General features: G+C 40.3%; 2 protein-coding genes across 5 annotated transcripts in view; one reads left to right on the top strand and one right to left on the bottom strand.

Annotated features, from left to right (window-relative positions):
* The window catches only part of LOC129764505 (collagen alpha-1(III) chain), a 30450-nt gene extending 11923 nt beyond the window's left edge, over positions 1-18527 (top strand). Inside the window, exons 2-9 of the mRNA XM_055763630.1 lie at positions 4506-4603; positions 4670-4770; positions 4838-4936; positions 4992-9103; positions 9159-9358; positions 9421-9546; positions 9731-9804; positions 17516-18527. Coding sequence (XP_055619605.1) covers positions 4506-4603; positions 4670-4770; positions 4838-4936; positions 4992-9103; positions 9159-9358; positions 9421-9546; positions 9731-9804; positions 17516-18282 — 5577 coding nt within the window. The 3' untranslated portion in view covers positions 18283-18527. The remainder of the gene's footprint in view (positions 1-4505; positions 4604-4669; positions 4771-4837; positions 4937-4991; positions 9104-9158; positions 9359-9420; positions 9547-9730; positions 9805-17515) is intronic.
* Positions 18528-18601: 74 nt separating this feature from the next.
* The window catches only part of LOC129764508 (coiled-coil domain-containing protein 102A), a 51035-nt gene continuing 49206 nt past the window's right edge, over positions 18602-20430 (bottom strand). For all 4 annotated transcript variants that reach the window (XM_055763645.1, XM_055763643.1, XM_055763642.1 and 1 more), the window contains one exon: positions 18602-19098. In XM_055763645.1, the coding sequence (XP_055619620.1) occupies positions 19035-19098 (64 nt within the window). In that variant the 3' untranslated portion in view covers positions 18602-19034. The remainder of the gene's footprint in view (positions 19099-20430) is intronic.

A 20430-nucleotide genomic window follows, 5' to 3' on the forward strand; every position in this document is an offset into this window, starting at 1 on the left:
TTTTACTAAATCATTGGACTTCTTCACTGAAATCCATATTCTGAAAATGACTCACGTGAACTGTGAACGACCGAGCTGTTTCCTATGATCCTATGACTTTTATAGTTACAGGCTACGCATAGAAGTTTTTAACCAAAAACTATAAACATTAAACATTTCCATAATGGTTGAATTTTCAGGATATTGCGAATATGATTTTTTCATCAAATACAATTTTCTATAGATTTTGTTCTATCTCGAGAGCAGTTAGTCTTAGAATGAAAATGTATGTATAGTTTTTCATGCGGAATGACGTGTAAAATAAATTTGTTGTATTACTTTTCTCGAAAAGTTGCAATTTTTCGAAGCATTGGAAATTTTGTTTTCAATTCCTAGGATTTAATGTGTAAGTGTAAATTGCGTATGATGATTCATGCACCACACGTCGTCATAATTTCCCTTGAATGAGATCGTATTATCTCTCTACGCTAATAATCTTTTGTTTACACCGAGTCCGTTATCTATTATCCATAGAAACTTCGTATTGATTCGTGATCAAATTCTCTAGACATTGAAATTCGTACAAATGAAGTGTAAATTATTGCATGTGGTAGGATAAGGTATTTAGTATGATTGCTTGCTGTGGTGGCTGATAGCAGACATACGACCGCAAAGAGTTAATGTATTGCAGAATGGTCGATAAGGATATGAAAAATAATAAAATTTTAAATACGTTTTCAATACCCTCTGAACATTTTACAAATTATGGCGGAAAAGGTTTCGTATTGCGCTACCGACTAAAGGTGAATCGGAAATCCAGAGTGAAGATGGATCGGCATTTGCTGTGATCAATCATATTCCGCAGTGGGCAAAGATCTGGACTCAACAAAAAAGGGACCAGAATGCGACATCGAAAATTTTGAGTGGGTTTTGGAAGGCTGTAACTCTGTCTTAAAACGATGCATTTGTCAAAGCAATTACTGGGTCTTGTATAGAACATTTCACAACTGCCCATCGATTTTCTGTGCGATGAAAAATCCATAATCCAAAATGAAAGGATAATTTTTTCTTCCGATCGAGAATATCTATGTGAAAAAGGTTCTACTGGAATTTCATATAAAACGAATGGAAGCGAATCAATCAGGTTAATTTGATTATTACTGGCGAATATGTTCCAGATGGAATAAGTACACTTCTGAAATAAAGCTGTGAACTTGAATTAACATTATTGTATCTATGTATTCTACAGGGTGGGCCATTTAAAGTGGAAGGATTTGTTTTTGCAATAGCAAAGTAAAGAAGTGGAATTTTAAAATATTTTTTTTGAAATTCATTTATTTTGGTCCAAGGAGATTTGTTCTAACTACTTTTTGATTATGATATCTCGTAAATGACCTCTGGCCTTGACCGCAAAATGTGCCCTTTTTTCGGCATTTTCCATCACTTTGCCCAATGTTTCGGCCGATATGGCAGCAATTTCTTGTCGGATATTGTCTTTCAGCCCAGCCAGGGTCCTTGGTTTACCAGTGTATACCTTGGATTTTAAATATCCCCATAAAAAAAAGTCAGGAGGCGTCAAATCAGGTGATCTCGGTGGCCAGTCATAATCGCCGTTTTTCGATATTAATCTTCCGGGGAACATTTCGCGCAATAATTTGGTCGTGGCAGCCGCTGTATGGCATGTAGCGCCGTCCTGTTGGAACCAGTAATTGTCCAATTCATTTTCACGAACAAATGGCAATAAAAAATTGGTTATCATTGTCCGATAACGCTCCCCATTCACGGTTACCGTTGCTCCATTTTCGTTTTCAAAGAAGTACGGGCCGATGACTTTATCGGCATAAATGCCACACCACACAGTAACTTTTTGGTCGTAAAGAGGTTGCGTTTCGATGAATTGAGGGTTTTCAGTAGCATAAAACCGACAATTTTGTTTATTCACTCTTCCATTCAAGTTGAAATGCGCCTCATCAGACATTATGATTAACACAATTGAGAAGTTATTTTGAATGTACAGCTGAACAATTTCAGCGCGTTGTTTAGGTGTGTATTGTTCCATGGTTAAAATTGTACTGAAATGACGCTTCCAACGCGGTATGACATTTGTTAATCTGACATCTCTGTCAAAAGTTATGGGGTTGCCAGATGCTTCCACTTTAAATGGCCCACCCTGTATGTGATATCATCACATTTTATTTCTAGTGTTGAAAACATCCTGAATTGTATTAAAAAAATTATTTTCAACCCATTTATTTTTATTCGATTGGCGTTTGCAATTACAATTAGTAAAGCTCAAGATCAATCTTTGAAGTTGTGTAGTTTATATTCAGATGCGGCTTGTTCTTCACCTGGTCAACTGTACATTACGAGTTTGCGTGCTAGCAAACTAGATAGCCTGCATATAATCGCAGATATTGGTAAAACAAAAAAATATAGTTTACTCACAATTATTTCAAAATTAAATGAAACATGTGCTTTGTTATGCTACTCATTTCTCTACCGAACAATAACAATGAGCCACAGCAAAACTGGTACAACAGGGTACAGCTAGTAAAATTTGAAATAAAATAAACTTAAATAGAATTTAGGCGCAATTCAGTTATTTCCTTAATTATTTTAATTAAAAAAGGAACAATGTCCACGTGGACAAAGGGGGGTAGGGGTATGAAAATGTCCACGCTTGTCCACGGAGGACGAGGGGGGAGTCTAAAATCGTGCTTTTTTCTGTCCACGTGGTATGTGGACATCCCCTAGTCAAGACCTTTCATTTGATACCCATATCAGCTATTCAATATGGAATTATTATACAAATTATTCAAAATTTCCGAAAATCAAAAATAATAATCGAGACTAAAATTCCGGATAATCGAATCCCGGATAGTCGAGTCCGACCTGTACCACTTAACTAGACAACTATCTAGTTTAATAATGCGTAATGTGCCAATCTCCATGTTTCTTAGATGATTTCTCAAATTTTCATGATTGTTACACATACAAAATGGTAACGGAATCCAAAAGAATCAGGTGGGTCGCCAGTTGAATATAGCTGCTCTAGAGAAACTAGATAAGACTCAAATGAGAATATTCGCAAACATGTCTAGATCAAACAGTTGAATACAAATCTGCTGCAGAGGCCTAGTTTGAACCGAAATCTAATAATGGAAATGCACAATCCTGGTGTTATCCCTGTCACAATCACTACTATTATGCGTCATTTTACAAAACGGTTCGTCATCCCCCGCTCGCTGTCATTACTAGGATGATCTTTGCCCCAATCGTTTCCATCATTGTTGTATACACTATTCGAACAGGACGTTTTTTCTTACGGTTCAAGAGCAGAAGGACAGAGGAGATGGTGGACGAGTTTCACGAGATCATTTGTATTCAGAATGTCTACTCCCACAGAAACTATCATCATTTTTGCAGGATTCAATACGGTTTAATTGTACGTCTCTTGTGGTATATGAAGCCATGTGTTATGTTATTCTATATTCTATATTCTATAATATTTAAGCCACCCTATAGCAATGAATACTGATCAAAAGTGGAAAAGGGAAACAAAAACCGAAAATCAAACATGATTCCGCGTGTGGATGTAATTTTAGCTGCTTCGATATTAAGCATTTTGAGTGGTTTAATAACAAACTTCAATTCGCTAATGGTTATATTTCAGTGTGTGAGTTTACAGAGAAGCGATATTAGGTATGTACGGAAAGGGAAATTCATTTTTGAGTGGAAAATTTAAATTATTAAATTAAAAAATTGTACTGGTACGGGTAAAACGGACAGTTGGCAGTGGGAGTGAGATGGACTGTGAAAAGTGTGTTTAGTCTATTCCTAAGGAATGCGTCTATAAATGGAAATTGAATCGCCAAATGTGGACTGTTTAGAAGCTGATTAGAACCAGAAGCAAAATAGTTGAGGGTCTGTCCGTTTATACTGCTGAAAAGCACGATATCACTTCTAGGTGGAATCATTCGATTTCACCTTTTTTCATTTAACGGACATTCGTGATGGGTTCAGACCTTGGATGAATAAAATTATTCCTCTCGCGATCGATAAACCTCTACGCTGCATCAAAGTTTTAGGAAACATCAGTTTCCAAAGTTATAATTGAAGTTCTTCTTAACATGTCCGTTTTACCCCCACCTCCCCTACATTGAAGAAATTGATGCGTCCATTTATGAACGGGCAGTTGACTCATCGCGTTTTCCACAAGAAATAACCACACTTGTAAAGGACGAAACAATTGAACGATATCATGTAAACAAAAACAAAGAAAATGAATCGAAAGGCATTCAAATGAACACCGAGTCGCTAATAATTCATTGCTTTTCTCACTTAGCAATGAACCTATCCCGCAACAATCATAGTAGACCAAGGAAAATCTTGTGACTTTAATCCGATTACTGCTTTCTCAAGCCATTCGACGCACAAAGTCAGAAGCAATTTATTTCAAATGCCCCCTCCCGTGACATTCACCCACCCGCAAAGGAACAGTTAAATTTTATTGTTTTGCATTGCAGATCGATGATCCTACTGGAAGTTTCAAATTGCACCCACCAGTAATAACAAATGGTCCACTAAGTAGAGTTAAACGCAACGGTGCTAACATACGGGGAACGTGAGCATAAAACATTGATTTTTTTTTAGTTTAAAAAGTTCACAAATCGATTTGTGTATTCCGCAGATTCCGCGGTCAAACTCAGTCTCAGTATCTACATTTTGGTGATAACAAGGATGGCAAGGCAGAAGCCGAAGCGACACAACACGGATCCCGGGCAGTTGTTGGTACAGTTGGGTCTAAAAAATCAACCAAAACAATGTCAACTCATCCATATATATTGTTTGCTTTCAGTTGGTTCCAACGGTATGGGACAAGCGCAGAGTCAATCTATGGGAGGCGATTGCAGTTCATGCTACGGTGTAGGGCAGGATACTGGCGGCTATATCTATGGTGCGTATGGTAATGTAATAAGACACTCTAAATTTTAACGAAATGTGCCATTTAGACTCACGTCCAGACCCGTTAAGGGTGCCGGATGGTGGTCCGGGTCAGAGGCCTGGTGATAGTTTCGGTCCTGGGGTACACCGTCCTGGAGGTGTACCTGGTGATTCGAGACCCGATACAGATGCTTTCGGTCGGCCATCAACCGGACTAATTCCTGGGACAGGAGATACTGGAGATATATACGGAAGACCTGGCGTGAGTGACGGCGGACGGCCAGGCAGCACAATAGACCAATATGGAAGGCCTGGCGGTATTGACGGTGGACGACCAAGTGCTATAGTAGACCAATACGGAAGACCTGGCGTAACTGAAGGCGGGCGGCCAGGCGCTACAGTAGACCAATACGGAAGACCTGGCGTAACTGACGGCGGGCGCCCAGGCAGCACGATAGACCAATACGGACGGCCTGGCGTGACTGACGGTGGGCGACCAGGCGGTACTGTAGAGCAATACGGAAGACCTGGCGTAACTGATGATGGACGGCCAGGCGCTACGGTAGACCAATATGGACGGCCTGGCGTAACTGACGGTGGACGTCCAGGCGGTACTGTAGAGCAATACGGAAGGCCTGGCGTAACTGACAGTGGGCGACCAGGCGTTACGGTGGACCAATACGGAAGACCTGGTGTAACTGACGGTGGACGACCAAGTGCTATAGTAGACCAATACGGAAGACCTGGCGTAACTGAAGGCGGGCGGCCAGGCGCTACAGTAGACCAATACGGAAGACCTGGCGTAACTGACGGCGGGCGCCCAGGCAGCACGATAGACCAATACGGACGGCCTGGCGTGACTAACGGTGGGCGACCAGGCGGTACTGTAGAGCAATACGGAAGACCTGGCGTAACTGATGATGGACGGCCAGGCGCTACGGTAGACCAATATGGACGGCCTGGCGTAACTGACGGTGGACGTCCAGGCGGTACTGTAGAGCAATACGGAAGGCCTGGCGTAACTGACAGTGGGCGACCAGGCGTTACGGTGGACCAATACGGAAGACCTGGTGTAACTGACAGTGAACGTCCAGGCGGTACAGTTGACCAATACGGAAGACCCGGCGTAACTGACGGAGGACGTCCAGGCGCCACAGTAGACCAATACGGAAGACCTGGCATAACTGACAGTGGACGCCCAGGGAGCGCTGTAGATCAATACGGACGACCCGGAGATTATGCAACGGGACCAGGAGTTGGTGTGGATTCATTAGGAAGACCGATCGGTACAGGAGGCATGCCTGGCCAGACAGACATACATGGTAGACCAATAGGTGGTAGGCCTACAGATGTTGACTCTTTCGGAAGACCAATAGGAACCGGAGATTATGATGGACACTACCGACCTGGTGTACCTGGATCACCAGGTGCTGAAGCATTCACCGGACCAGGAACAATCAGCAGACCCGGTTCAATCGGTCCACCGGGTGGCCCTGGAACAGTTGGTCTTCTTGGACCTCTAGGACCTGGTGAAAGGCCTGGAGCAATTAATGGTCCTGGAACTCCAGGAGGACATGGTTACATTCAATCACATGGACCCGCATATGGACCAACAGGCCCTCAAACTCATGTTATGGGCCCACCGTTAACTAATATTGGTACTACCGGTACATCAACTGTCTACCACTCAGGTGGAGGTCACTCCGTGACGCTCCCAGGACATGACCACACTGTTGTGAATCCTACCGGAGGTCTGACTGTTCTTGTGGGTACAGGTAGTCCAAGGCAAACTGTAATTGGTTCTGACAGCAGACTCGATGGTCACGGTCCAGTAAAAATTATTCCTGGTCATCCCGACAGCCACGGGCCACCTAGACAAACTGTTTATGCGCATCCGAGTGGGGTCACAGTACTGGTAGGCACAGGGGGACCACATCAAACAGTACATCATCTGCCGACCACTGGAACAGGTTATCCACATGGTCCGATGCCAGGACCTCAACAAATACAGACCACTGGAATGGGGGTAGATTATCGTCCTGGGGGACAGATACCAGGAGTAGGAGCACCAGGAATGACGGGACGTTACCCCACGGACCGATATCCAACCGGTACTAGTCAATTGCCAGGAACGGGTGTAGGCCAATTGCCAACTGACACTGGGACTGGACAGTGGGCCGGACAACCAGGCACATTTCAATCTCCTGGTGAAGGTCGATATCCTGGAAGAATTGATGGTCCCGGTATTCAATACCCACAAGAATTCACGGGACAGCCACCATCAGGCATGGGCCCAGATACCATCGGATCGGTTCAAGTACCTGGAGGAGCTGGCGTTGGTCAGTATCCTGGAGCAGGTATTCATCAAGGTGCGCAATATCCCGGAATGCGACCTTCTGTGCCGGGTCAGTTTCCAGGAGGAGTCATAACAGGCTCTGTATCAGTTGGAACAGGTCAGTTCACAATTACTCCCGGAACTGGAGTAGGTCAGTATCCAGTGGGAACTGGAGGTGTTCAATACCCTTCGGGTGTAGGAGGGGCTTATCCAGCTGGAGTAGGATATCCATCAACGATTGGAACTGGAGCTGGACAATTCCCAGGGGGTGTAGGCACAGGACAATACCCTACAACTGGTACTAATGGCAGATACCCAGGTGTTACTGGTCAACACCCAGGAGTGACTGGAACTGGAACTACGGTGCACCAAAGGGAAGAAGGAAGTGGTACAGGACAATACCCTGGGGCTGGTGATGGTAGATATCCTGCAGGAATCAGGCCATCCGTGGGAGGGAACGGTGCCGGTACAAGCGGTGAGCGATACCCAAGTAGACCAAGCGTTGGTCAATATCCCGCAGGCGCTGGTACACAACACCTCACAGGTGGAACAGAAACGAGCCAATATCCTGGCTCAGCAACTGTTGGCCAATACCCTGGTGGCACAGGTAAATATCCAGGAGATTACGGTACGTCTCAATATCCAGCAAGTGAACACTATCCTGGTGCTGGTGCTGGAGTGGGTCAATATCCAGGTGCTGGTATAGGTCAACATCCGGGAGCTATAGGTACAGTACAGTACCCTGGAACGGCTGGAATAGGCCAACATCCTGGGGTCTCGGGAACTGGACCAAGTGGTCAGTACCCTGATGTAACTGTCGCTGGTCAATATCCGGACGGAACCGGCTCTGGACTATATCCAGGACGATATCCTGTAGGGCCAGGAACTGGTACTGGTCAAGTTCCAGGAATAGGCCAATATCCTGGTGGAGTTAGTACTGGACAATATCCAGAAGTTCCTGGAACTGGACACCCTGGTGGAATAGGAACAGGCACGGGACATTTGCCGGGAAGAGATCAGTATCCTGGTGCAGTCAGTGGTCAATACCCTGGAGGGACTGTAACTGGTACCGATCATGTTGCGGGAACGGGTCGATATCCTGGTGAAATCGGAACCGGAAGATATCCAGGAACACCGGGAACTGGCCTGCAAACAAATGGCGCTGGAGTTGGCCGATATCCTGGAGCTGGAGTTATAACAGGTACGGGCCATGTTCCAGGAACGAGTCCATACCCTGGTGCGGTTGGAAGTGGTCAATACCCTGGTGTTTCGGGAGTTGTTTCACAAACGAATGGTGCAGGAGGTGGACGCGAAGCAGCTGGAACCGGTATTGGTCAGGTACCAGGTGCTATCACTGGACTTCACCAGGAAGGTGTAGTACATCCAGGTGGCCAATATCCCCCGGGACAACGACCGGCTTCGATTGACCAGTATCCAAGCACAATACCACAGGGAACTGTCGGTATTGGTACGGCCCCTGGCGACCCACCATCCAACATTCAATTAGTAGGCGAAGAAGACGATTCGTTTTCACAGGCCGATTCTTCTGTGAAGAATGGCGAGGTGATAGCAAGTGCACAGGGACGAAAGAACGGAGGCACAGCGCAAACTCAAGTATCTGGCACGTATACTGGAACGGGTTCCTTCAGTGCTAGTGCCCAGACAAGCGATAGTGACAGATCAGCGCAAGCGCAGGTATCTGGTGGTAAGGATGGCGCACTAAGCTCCGCTCAAGGAAGCGGAGGTGTTGGTAAATCACAGTCCCAGGTTCAGGTTAATTCGAAGACTGGAGGAACCTCGGCAACGTCTCAAAGTGGTGGTCTTGGACACGAGAGTCAATCAGAGGTACGCAGGTTTCTCGGAAAAATTGACAAGGTGTAATAAATGTGGAAAATTTTAGGTCGTAGCTAATGAAAAAGGAGGTTTGGCGGATGCACAATCCAGCGGTCCAGGTCAGACATCTTCCCAGGCCCAAATCGGTTTCCGTCCCCAGGGAGAAGAAAACGACCAGGCTAACATCTTCAACGGTGGAGGACAGGCTTCGGCTCAATCGGGAGCCCATTCCGGCCAAAGTCAGTCCCAAATCAGTGGAAATTTCAAGTCAGTTGTTACTAATAACTTCAATAAATCCAATGAACATCAAAGCATAACTCCTTCCTCAGGTTCGGCATTTCATACCACGGAGCTGCTCAGGCAGCGTCCGGAACAAAGGAGCAGGTACATAGCTACCGAGAAAAGGGGAAACAACTGTTCCACTCGATTGGACTGTTTGGAAAGACCAACAACGGGTACGACTAGTAGTTGAATGCATGCCGGGAACACTATTTCATCTCAATAATACTAACTAAGATAGCTGTATTGCATGCCATGAACATATTTTGAAGACTTTGGTCATTATAAAACATCAATATTCTATCCTTTTCATGTCACGAATATACACACAATACATAAAATTCGCACTTTGACGTACAGAGCATCCGTCAGGCGAGAATCGGACGTTGTCGATCCCAACGGGCTGAGGTTACGGACTTCTCAACAAAGCGCAGGTATGTGTAGTAATGGTACAGTGATTGGCAAAATAAATTGTCCACTCATTGTCCACTTTTTCATTTCTCTCATTATCTTGGTTAAAATAAAAAGTAAGCACATCATAATCATTATTAAAATTTTATTTATTATGTTCTTTTTGAACTTCATTCATGTTGCAATAAAAGTTTGTCTAATAGAAAAACTCAATTAGTATTCCAGAAGAAAGCAGTGACAAAAGAAGTGTCAAGATCAGAGCTTCAAATAAATTCAATCAAGACCCGTCTTGATGACAGATTTTCACGCAAGATGTGCGGTATGACTCTGCCGTCATGATTCCGTCAATCTTCGTCAAGCTGCCCACCTCACCCCATGAAAAGCGCTCATTGCCACCTGCATGTTTAAACATCTCTGGATATATGCTATGCTTTTGCAGCTCTCCACCCGACTGGCGCCCCACGCGAGCCCGCCTCTGCGATTGAAAATCTCGAACTTGGATTCCTCTGTCCACAGCACCGTTTTCCAGTACTCCAACGGCTTATCAGCGTACTCTGACAGTTCATTCGCCTCTCAATATTGCTAACGAAACGTCATTTTAAGGTCATCCTCCTGCTGCTGAACCCATGCGCTTCGATGCGACGACAGACAGTCCGAGGCGAAATCAAAAGCTGAAGCTCTTCCTGGATCTTCCGGATTTCCCCAGACATGATCTTCATGTCTCTTCTAGCATCTGTTTTGGGTTTCCTTCCTCTACCTGGGCGATTCACCACCGGTACGAATGTCTTCAGCTTCTAAAGAATTTTTCCGACCCCTGCCTTGCTGATGTCATACTAATTGGCAACCGTCGCCAGGGGTCTCATGATCAGAGTTGCAAAATCTCACACTCACTTTACTGACAGCGCAAGATATTGAGACAACATCAAAATCAACCACCAATTCCCCTGCAGTTCATGACAAATGAACCAAACTTAATTCCATGCAACCGACACTCCGTCACGTGGAACATTTGGTTTTTGCATTATTCCCCACACTCATTCGTTCCACTGTCTCACTGAGAATTTACGCCCGAAATTTTCATACGCATCTTCGATCAGCTGCAGTGTTTGCCAAATGATCCACTCATTGAAAAAATCGCTTTCGTTCGTTCAAATATGATCTTTCAGGAAACATTTCCCCCAGCGGTATTCTATTGTTGTTATGTGCTGCAAATCACGACACAAAAGAGAACGAGACAACTCTGCATCGGTTCGCACTTCATGATACACCGACACGCAAGCAGAACCATCATATACGATTTCGGGGCAGAAAGCTTATTTTCTTCTTTGCCTCTAACATATGCATACCGACCTCTCCATGCATCATGAAACAGCAGGATCGTACGGACAACGCAAAGCGAAAGATTCATATTCAGCTAATGTAGCAGATCCTGATTTTTAAGTCTCAGAGAGTGCAAACTATATGATTATTTAGCTCGATAGAGGCTAAGAGAAGGGTAGTCAGATTATATGTGCCATTTTTAACGCCTCTATCCCTTGAAATGTGTATATTCATATAGACCGCATAGTTTTACTAGCAACACCGCTCTCTTTCCCCATTTGTTGCTCTCCGCAAATGGTGACCGAATGATGACGTAATTTTTCTTGTATCATTTATTGCTTTGCACTTGCCTGTGCAGTGGGTTTCGCTATAGTAGAGCGGGACGATATATGCGGTTCAAACTTGTATGCAGGTTTCGAAAATGGTATGCGATGTTTGATACAGATAGGATATGCAATCAACAGTCTTCGTTCCTCTCTCAGTTTAATCACTAAATATTACACAAGTGATTACTGACATTCATACAAGTATCTGAATGATCCTCTCATATTTGGTTATATGTTCGTGAGAGTTTACTTGCATGACACATTGTGTATCATTCGATTTTGATCGAAATCCAAACACTGATCAGCTGACAGTGGAAGGGAACAAAATTCCATACAAGGAAATATCATCTCACTGACACCGCGTCAGACGTTTAAACGCGTGTTCGTGTGTGTTTTCCTAGTATGTTTCTAGCCCCGGTCCCATTTTTGTGCCGCTTATTGCACACACATCGATGGGCAACGGCACATTTGAGTGCTGAGTTTATGGGTGTATGACCAACGAAAATTTCACCAGGACGCAATGAAAGGTGATATTTTTGGCTTGAGCATTCACTGACATCGAGAATGAACCGATATTTCTGTTGATGGAACGAAAACTATATCAAAACAAACGAGATGGTGAGCCAGCGGTCGTAGGCACAGCGGCACCGCGATAGAAAGAAGTGAAGAATGTCGGTGGAGATATTTAGCACTGATAAAAATTGCTTTTCGATTTCAACATGTTCTTTCGAAATTTTGCATCCTTGCTCATGATGGTAACTTATCGAAAATATATTGCTTTTCACAGCCGAGGCATTCCACCGATTAACACGAAATTTTAAAGAATTTTTGAATTTCATGTTTTTGATTTTGTTGAAACTTTGCCAACTTGTTCGGCGCTAGGTACGATGCCATTTTACGGTATTAGTTTTTTGAATACGATCACGGCTAATTTTTGAAAAAAGGTTATGCATAAATGGTATATTTTAAGAAAATAAACTATAATACCAAAATAGGTTATTCGATCGAAATGATGTTTTAGGCAAAATTATAGATTAGAATTCTGCGATTCTGGAGAAAGCACACTGAAAAAAAATGTTTGACACAAAAAAAAATGGAAATAATGTTCAAAAGTAGAATAACTCAAACACAATTTTTTTAAACTACATTTTGACACAATAAAATCTATTTTGTTTCCAACAACTGGTTTTTCATTTGATCCTGGGCAAATAAAAAATAAATGTTTTATGGCATTTTAAAATCTCCGAGTTTGAAAAAAATCTAACTCAAAAACTATAATACCTATATAATTCTCGTCAGAGTATGAAACGTAGGAAATTGTTTAAATTTTCTTAAAGATTTTTTTTTAATTACACTGGAAAAAAATTGTTAAAATTTTTATTCATTCATTTATAATAGTTGTAGTAGTAGGTAAAAGTTGAAACCCAATATCTTTCAATCGAAAGATGCTCAGGAGAGTTAGGCGGATTAGCGTATCTAGGAACCAAAATCACATTATTGTCTTCATACCATTTCGAAGTTGCTTCGGCATAGTGACATGAAGCCAAATCTGGCCAAAACAATGTAGACACATTTCGTTTCCTTATGACGTCTGCTAAACCAGAAACTTCTTTGGAAATGCGGATTTCTTTTTTGTTTTGAATTTTTCGTTGACATCTCCACGTTTCATCGCTGAATAAAATCCTGACCAGGGAGTTTAGAGAAGTCACACAACACATAAGTTTCGTCGTCCAGAATACAGCATCTCATTAAAAAAAATCTGAATGTGACTTTCTTGTCCATTATTTAGCTTCTGTATTTTGATCAGGATCTGTCTGAACTTTGAATGTCTTCAGACCTGCACTGGCTTTCATTCGCCCGCTGAACTTTTATCTCACTACAATTCTGTTTTTCTGCTATATTACGGTTAGAGAGTCCTGGATTTCTCTCTAAGAAAGCTTCTACTCTTTCACAGTTTCTGGATATTTGAACCCTTACTAACGACCCGAATCAGCTTTCCTGTTAACATTTAAGTTGTGTTTGAACGTTTTAATCACTCTTGATACAGTACTTCGGTTCACTCCAGCTTTATTGGCGATTGTTTGTTGGAACCAGCGCGGATTTTGTTAGAATAATCGAATTAGGAATTCGCGTCTTTTCACTTCTAACGACATTCTGCTACTATAGGGTGCGTGACGATTTTTTGCAGTAAACGACATGTTTTAGAAAATTTACACCAGTCAGTGCTATATGCGATGAATGTTTTGTGGTTTATTTTTTTTTCGTAACTTATGAGAATTGTAAATTATATCATTCAAAAAAATCGCCTCCCTTTCCAATGCACAATGTTCCAGGAGATGCATTTAAGTGGAAATTAGCATTTGGAGCTCGACAGTTATTGTCTAGACAAGAAATGTCTTCGACAAAGTTGTTACATACAATAGAGCGCTCATTTTTATGTTATCAAAAATAGGGTGACCAAAATTGTCGATTAAATAAAAAATCTAACTTTCTTATCTTTATAGATAGAAGTAAATATAGTTCGACAATGTTGTAGTCCCAGTTGTTTGAGACATCTTTATGAAACAAAGTTTTTTTCTATCTCTTAAAATAACCGATATAGCGCTTTTTTACGTTAGGGTCACCATGAACAAAAATGTTTTTTTGCTCTAACTTTTATATTTCAAATTATACATACAAACTTTCTTCGAAAGACTTTTAGAACTTACTAATACAAACATTTTGCGATGCAAAACTTGTCAATATCTCAACTTCACCCAAAGTTATTGATATTTCTTCCCAAAAAACACACTCTTTTCATTTGTTCGTCATTCTTTCTGGGGCAAACAAGAAAAATGTTTGTTGACGGAATTTAAAAGAACAGATTTCACTCTATATAATATGTGATTTTCAAAACTATGTTATTTTTTGGGTTTGAGTAAATTGAAATTGAAATCATGAGTTTTTGGGTAAAAAAAACATCAATAACTTTGAGTAGTATTAAAATATTGACATTTTCTGCATCGCAAAATGTTGGTATCGATAAGATCTAAATGTCATACGAAGACAGTTTTGATGTAGAATTTGAAATATAATAGTTAAAGCAAAAAAAACGTTTTTTCATAGTTACCCTAATGCAACTTAGATAGAAAACGCCAAAAACAACTTTGTGGGAGATATTTGTTCTTTAGACAAAAACTGTCTTCATTGTTTCTTCTATTTTTGATAACATAAAAATGAGCGTTCTATCGTATGTAACAACTTTGTCGAAGACAGTTTTCGTCTAGAGAATAAATGTCGCGCTCTAAATGCTAATTTCCACTTAAATACATCTCCTGGACTATTGTGCAATGACTGTTGCTAGACGTTTCTGGAAACTGCCGCATGCACGTTGTACCATGTTTGGATCCATAGATGTCATCACCTCTATGATCTTAGTTTTCAGCGACCTACACAGTATCTGTTGCCATCTGTTGAACGTTGATAACATTAGAAAGGTGAAAATAGTCTCACCTTTCAAACGCAACCAACTTTATGTAAGTCGGCTGACAGGTTAAAAAGTTACGCGCTTTTTAATGACAGTATGTTTTGTGCTTGTGTCGTAAAAATACAATGGAACAAAGAGCAAATATTAAATTTTGTTTCGTGATTTTTTCTAGTTTAGACAAAAGAAAATAGTTGCATGGTGATAGATCAGAGGAATACGGAGGGGGGTCGATGACACAAATCTGTTTTTTCATCAAAAATTCCAAACTTACGAAAGAATCACGAAACAAAATTTAATATTTGCTCTTTGCTCATATAATTTTTTGAGAATTCGAAAAAAAACGTTTTTGAGCAAAATAAACTTCAAATTTTCAAATATTTTTTTAAGGGCAATTAAAAAAAATGTATTTTTTATGAAAAATTAAACAATTTCCTACATTTCATCGTTTGAAGAGAAGTTGGTAGATATTATAGAATTTGAGTCAGAAATTTTTGAAAAAAAACCTTGCTAATTTCAAAATTTAATAATAAGAATTATTTTCCATTTTCCCAAGATCAAATGAAAAACCAGTAGTTGGAGTCAATATGGGCTTTATTGTACCAAAAATTTATATTAAAAAAAAGTTGATGGGTCTGGGACTAGGGGCACGGACGGGATCTTGACATAGGACTGTGATTGTGTGCAGTAATTGCATTTGAATTGAGTTTTTTATTGTTCAAAATTTGTATTTTTTTCTCTTTTGGTACATCAAATGAAAAAAAAACCGTTTCCTATATGAATTTGTATCCTTTGACCGGGTTAAATGAGATAACATGGTAGAATCCGGAACCACATTCTGTTCAAAAATGTACACAAAAATATCAAATCATTATTACCCTTATTATGATTTTTATGATTTTTGAACAGTGTATTAACTTATTCAAATATTATCATATTTCAATTAGTTTCCCAATAAAAATGTATGAAAAGATACAAAAGTCGAAGCGCACATTTGCGGAAATTTTAAAGGGCGCTTCGCCACTGACCCAACAACAAGAACAACCAATCTCAACACACAATACCTTTTCCACGTTGCCAGTTGATGAAATGGAAGCGGACACAGCTAGCAGGGGCACACCGTTTATTTTCAAAGGGAATCCCCGGCGCAAAAATGTGACCACTCCCAAAGTTCAAGAACAAGTCCCCACGGTTATATCCTCTGTTAGCTTGCCTAAAAAATCGAGTGCAGCGGACAAGCAAAATCAGGTTCCTCCTGGCTTCCGTGGGAATATTTCATCTTCGAACGACCCAGCACTCGAGGGCACATCAAAAACCCCAACTGTCCCTATTTTTCCGTCCAGTTCAACTTCCCACTCGGGATTTATAAAGTTGTCTGACCTTTTGGATCAAATCTTCAAGTGTTTTAATGTTTCCGACTCCATCAGAACCATTGTCATCTCAATGCTTCCAGTATTAAAGACAATTTTGCAACAATTGATGCAAACATGGCCCCTCCTTGCAATGATTATCTCTCTTGATGTCTAATTCAAATAGAGAGGTCGGAGATATCACTGTTTTACAGTGGAATTGTCGTAGTCTTATCCCTAAATTGGATAAATTCAAATTTTTAATTCATAACTTCTATTGTGATGTTTTTGCTCTGTCCTAAACTTGGCTTGATATCAAATTAAATTTTTGAGTAAGATTTATTAACAGCGTATTTAAAATGTTGTTTTTCCTAAATACACGTCGGACTCGATTATAAACAGACTCGATTATATGTGATTCGATTATATACAATTTTGGACTCTATTATATACAGTTTGAAATATAGTTTTATATATAGTTTGAAAAATAATACTTTTTTTATGTTTCAAATATGACTTAATTCAAGAAGAAATGTAACTTTTCAACGTTAAGGTAAAATTTAAGTGGCTATTACATGTACAGTGGGGAAAAAAGTGATTTTTGAAGATTTTGCTCGAATTGTTTCTATCGATATTGCAGCCAAATTAAGAAAGATCGAAGTTGGGTGTCAAAGAACAAATTGTAGAACGCTTAGAGAGCTTCAATTTAATTGATAGAAACAATCTAGTTTATTATAATTTTTTAGGATAAAATTAATGATAACGCATCAAAAATTATTAACTTCAAAGTTATTCACTTCCAAAATGTTAATAAAATCCACTAATTTAGATGTTCCACTACTATATCCTATACAAAATTTTCTCATCTTTTAAATGCAACAGAATTCGAAAAAGAAAAAAGTTCTATAACTCTGTGATTGTTGAAATTTGACCATATGCCTAGAAAGATTTTTTTCATCAAATATGATCGTCTATCACCTCCTGAGAGAATCTGGATAAATTTGTTTTCTTCATGTGAGAAAGGTGTTTTCTGACTTTAAAGGGTTGAATAATTTTCTTTTTTATTTTCAAAAAACCAAAAATACATGCAACAAGAATTAAAAAAAATTTTTTTTTGGCTCAATTATATACATTTATATAGATTTTAGAAATGATTACGATGTGTTTTTTTTATTGTAACAGACAAATGAAAGAAAAGAAAAAAAATGAGTGTACACTTTTTTCTTCCATCACTGTGTAATCTTCAAAAAAAATCTCAAATTTCTATTTGTTTCAGTAACCGATTTCCAAAATATGATACCAAAGCAGGAGGAGGAAGCTGAGTATGAAGAAGAGGACGAATATTTGGAGGAAGACTACGACACAACCGACACTATACCAACGGGAGTAGAGGCTAAGTCACGAAAAACTGTAGGTGAAGATGAGGAAAAGAAGACCACAATAGTAGAACTACCACCGCCAACGATTGCAGTTGCCTCAGTGACCACAACGGTGCGTCCTAACCGCAATTACAACATCAATAATGGAAGTGGAAAAACATTCTCACAAAACACACCAACGCAGAAGCAAACGGCCGTTGTGCCGAACATCGACAAATATCGTCTCGTTCAGACCCAGGATGGCAAGACAGTTGTGCATGAATCTTCCGGCGACAAAGCTCCGGCCGAAACGAACGATATCACTCGTCAAACTACCATGGGTGAAGGGCTTCCAACGCCCACCACGACTAGACAGATAGCCAGCTCGACTCCCAAATACAACACTCGCTACCTTCCGTCGAAACACTTGGATTCGACAGGTAATCAACTGACACCAAACATCAAGCAACCCAACCCGGACAGTTATATCTCGGTGACCAAGCAAGTGACCGGAATAGACGAAAACAGCAAAGTTCCCGCAATTCCTGGCAAGAATTACGAGTCAACATACTACACCAAATCGTCCACCTGTGGTTATTTCACGTTCTCCTGCAACATTGTGTACGGGGCGAATGGTCGCAGCAAGATATGCAGACCCAAACCGCCCACCAATGGGAAATGCTAGTTGAAGTTAGTTACCTTAAGATTGTAGTGCCTAAGCGAAACCACACCTGCGCATAACTGCCATTGTAGTTGAAATTAGCGGATCATTTTAGGGTTTAAAACTGGAAATCTCATTTCAAAACTGCCAGCACAAGTTGTGTATCATTCACGGGCAGCTATCGAGGTAGTGATCATAATATCTCTATGTACCATAAACTAGAAATCCAAAGATATTGTCCCCAATAAAGGAACTTTTTCCAACACTTACCAGAGAGAGAGAGAGAGAGAGAGAGAGAGAGAGGGCGTTTCGGATCAGAGAAAATCCTGGTGCAAACGGCGCGTTCTTGTTTTTCTAACACCTGTATATTCGTATTGCCTTTTGACACGGTGCCACACGTATTATTTTTGAGTTAAACTCTCATAGAATCAACATATCTAAAAATCATGTAATGTAGGCCAGTAAGCACACATATGCGATATATGCCGATATTTCCAAATTTGATTTCTTTGCTTCACTTTGATGTAGAAACGGTGTGTATCTGAAACTAGTGTTCGTGTGCTTAGAGTATTATTCCCGCTACCTTCTTGGCGGTAATTACTTGGACAACTTGAATGCTTGAGATATCACGATATTACGAGAACACAAAAAAGATGCTACGTTGTAAACCTATACGTAAACCTATGTATGTAAAAATGCAATCAGTTTGTCGGCTCATCGGTAAATGGAGTTTGTCACGAGCACTGGAGGTTCGATGCTTGTGGGCCGAGTAACCGTCAATCATTGTCACTGTTGTCATCGTTAGCCGATAAAAGACTGGTCGATCCATAGCTACGGAGTCTGGGAATTGAAAAGAAGAGAAATTGTTCGCATATTTGACTCGAAATGTTTTAGAAAATGGAATGCATGCAGTTATTGAGCTGTTGAATACGATAATAATCTGAATTATTAGTTCCGTATGATTCATATATGAGACAACGTTGTTCAATATTCCAATTCCGTTCTGAAATATATATTCCAATTTAGAACTGAGATAACCACCAACCAAGGCTTTACGGATTTTCTTAGTTTATGAAGTTCCCAAAACAATGCTTTTATATCCCTAACAAAATGTTTTCTTTTATAGAGGAACGCCTATAGCAACTAGCTTAACAAATAAAACAAAATTCACGTACACTGAAGTCTCTTTTTACGTGGTTTTATTTTACGCGGCTTTTTTCACGCGGTTTTTTGAATTTACGCGGCTTATTTTTACGCGGATTTCGAAATTTACGCGGATTCCGAAATTTAAGCGGTTTCTTTAAGCGGCACATATCAACCACTTAAAAATTCAATTTGCTAATTGATGTGACTTTTCACGAAATGAGGTTGTATTGTATCATTGATTAGTAGCTGAGACATAAAAGGAGATACAGATATCATGATTGTAGCATGCAAAAAAAAATCGGTTAATCAATTGTTAGAATATGGGTTGCATTTTAAACTAATAATTCACTGTTTGTTAGATTTTATACGATTTTATACGGGATTCGGGAATTTATGCGTTTTTTATGCGGATTTTGGAATTTACGCAGTTTTTTTACGCGGATTTTGTTTACGCGGCACGTATCCCCTGCGTTATATTTTCCTAAGATTCGTGAATAATGCCAATTATTTGGAAAATGAATTATCTTGAAGCGTACGGTATTCCTCTAAAATGGCTATTAAGTTTATAAATTTACGCAATGCCATGTGTGTTGTGAGATCCATCTTATTTCACTGCTATGATCTTCATGAAATGAATAGATGCTCAACATGAGAGTTCATATCGTTCCAATATCAACAATTCTGTCCGTTCAAACCGTTCCTCCGCCGTTAACTTGAAGTAGTCGAACGCATTTGTATTGGCTTCTCAGCCGGTGAAGTTTTTCCAGCTCTATCACGCATAACTCTATTTTTGGTACCAAATAGTACCAATAGTGAAGGAATCTATGAATGAAAGTAATCATTTTCAACAAAGGTTGACTATATCATCATCGATCATCGGCCAACTAACGAGTTTTTACTCCATTCCTTTGTTTTATTTAGGTTTATTAGCATTTCCAGCTGTATAAAAAGTCAGATTTAATCCTGTACGTGTTAATCTTATCAATAACGGATGGCAACTAAAATTATGGCCTTTCTCTCTCAAGC

This window comes from Toxorhynchites rutilus, chromosome 2 (assembly GCF_029784135.1).
Source record: "Toxorhynchites rutilus septentrionalis strain SRP chromosome 2, ASM2978413v1, whole genome shotgun sequence".
NCBI classification, from domain to species: Eukaryota; Metazoa; Arthropoda; class Insecta; order Diptera; family Culicidae; genus Toxorhynchites; species Toxorhynchites rutilus.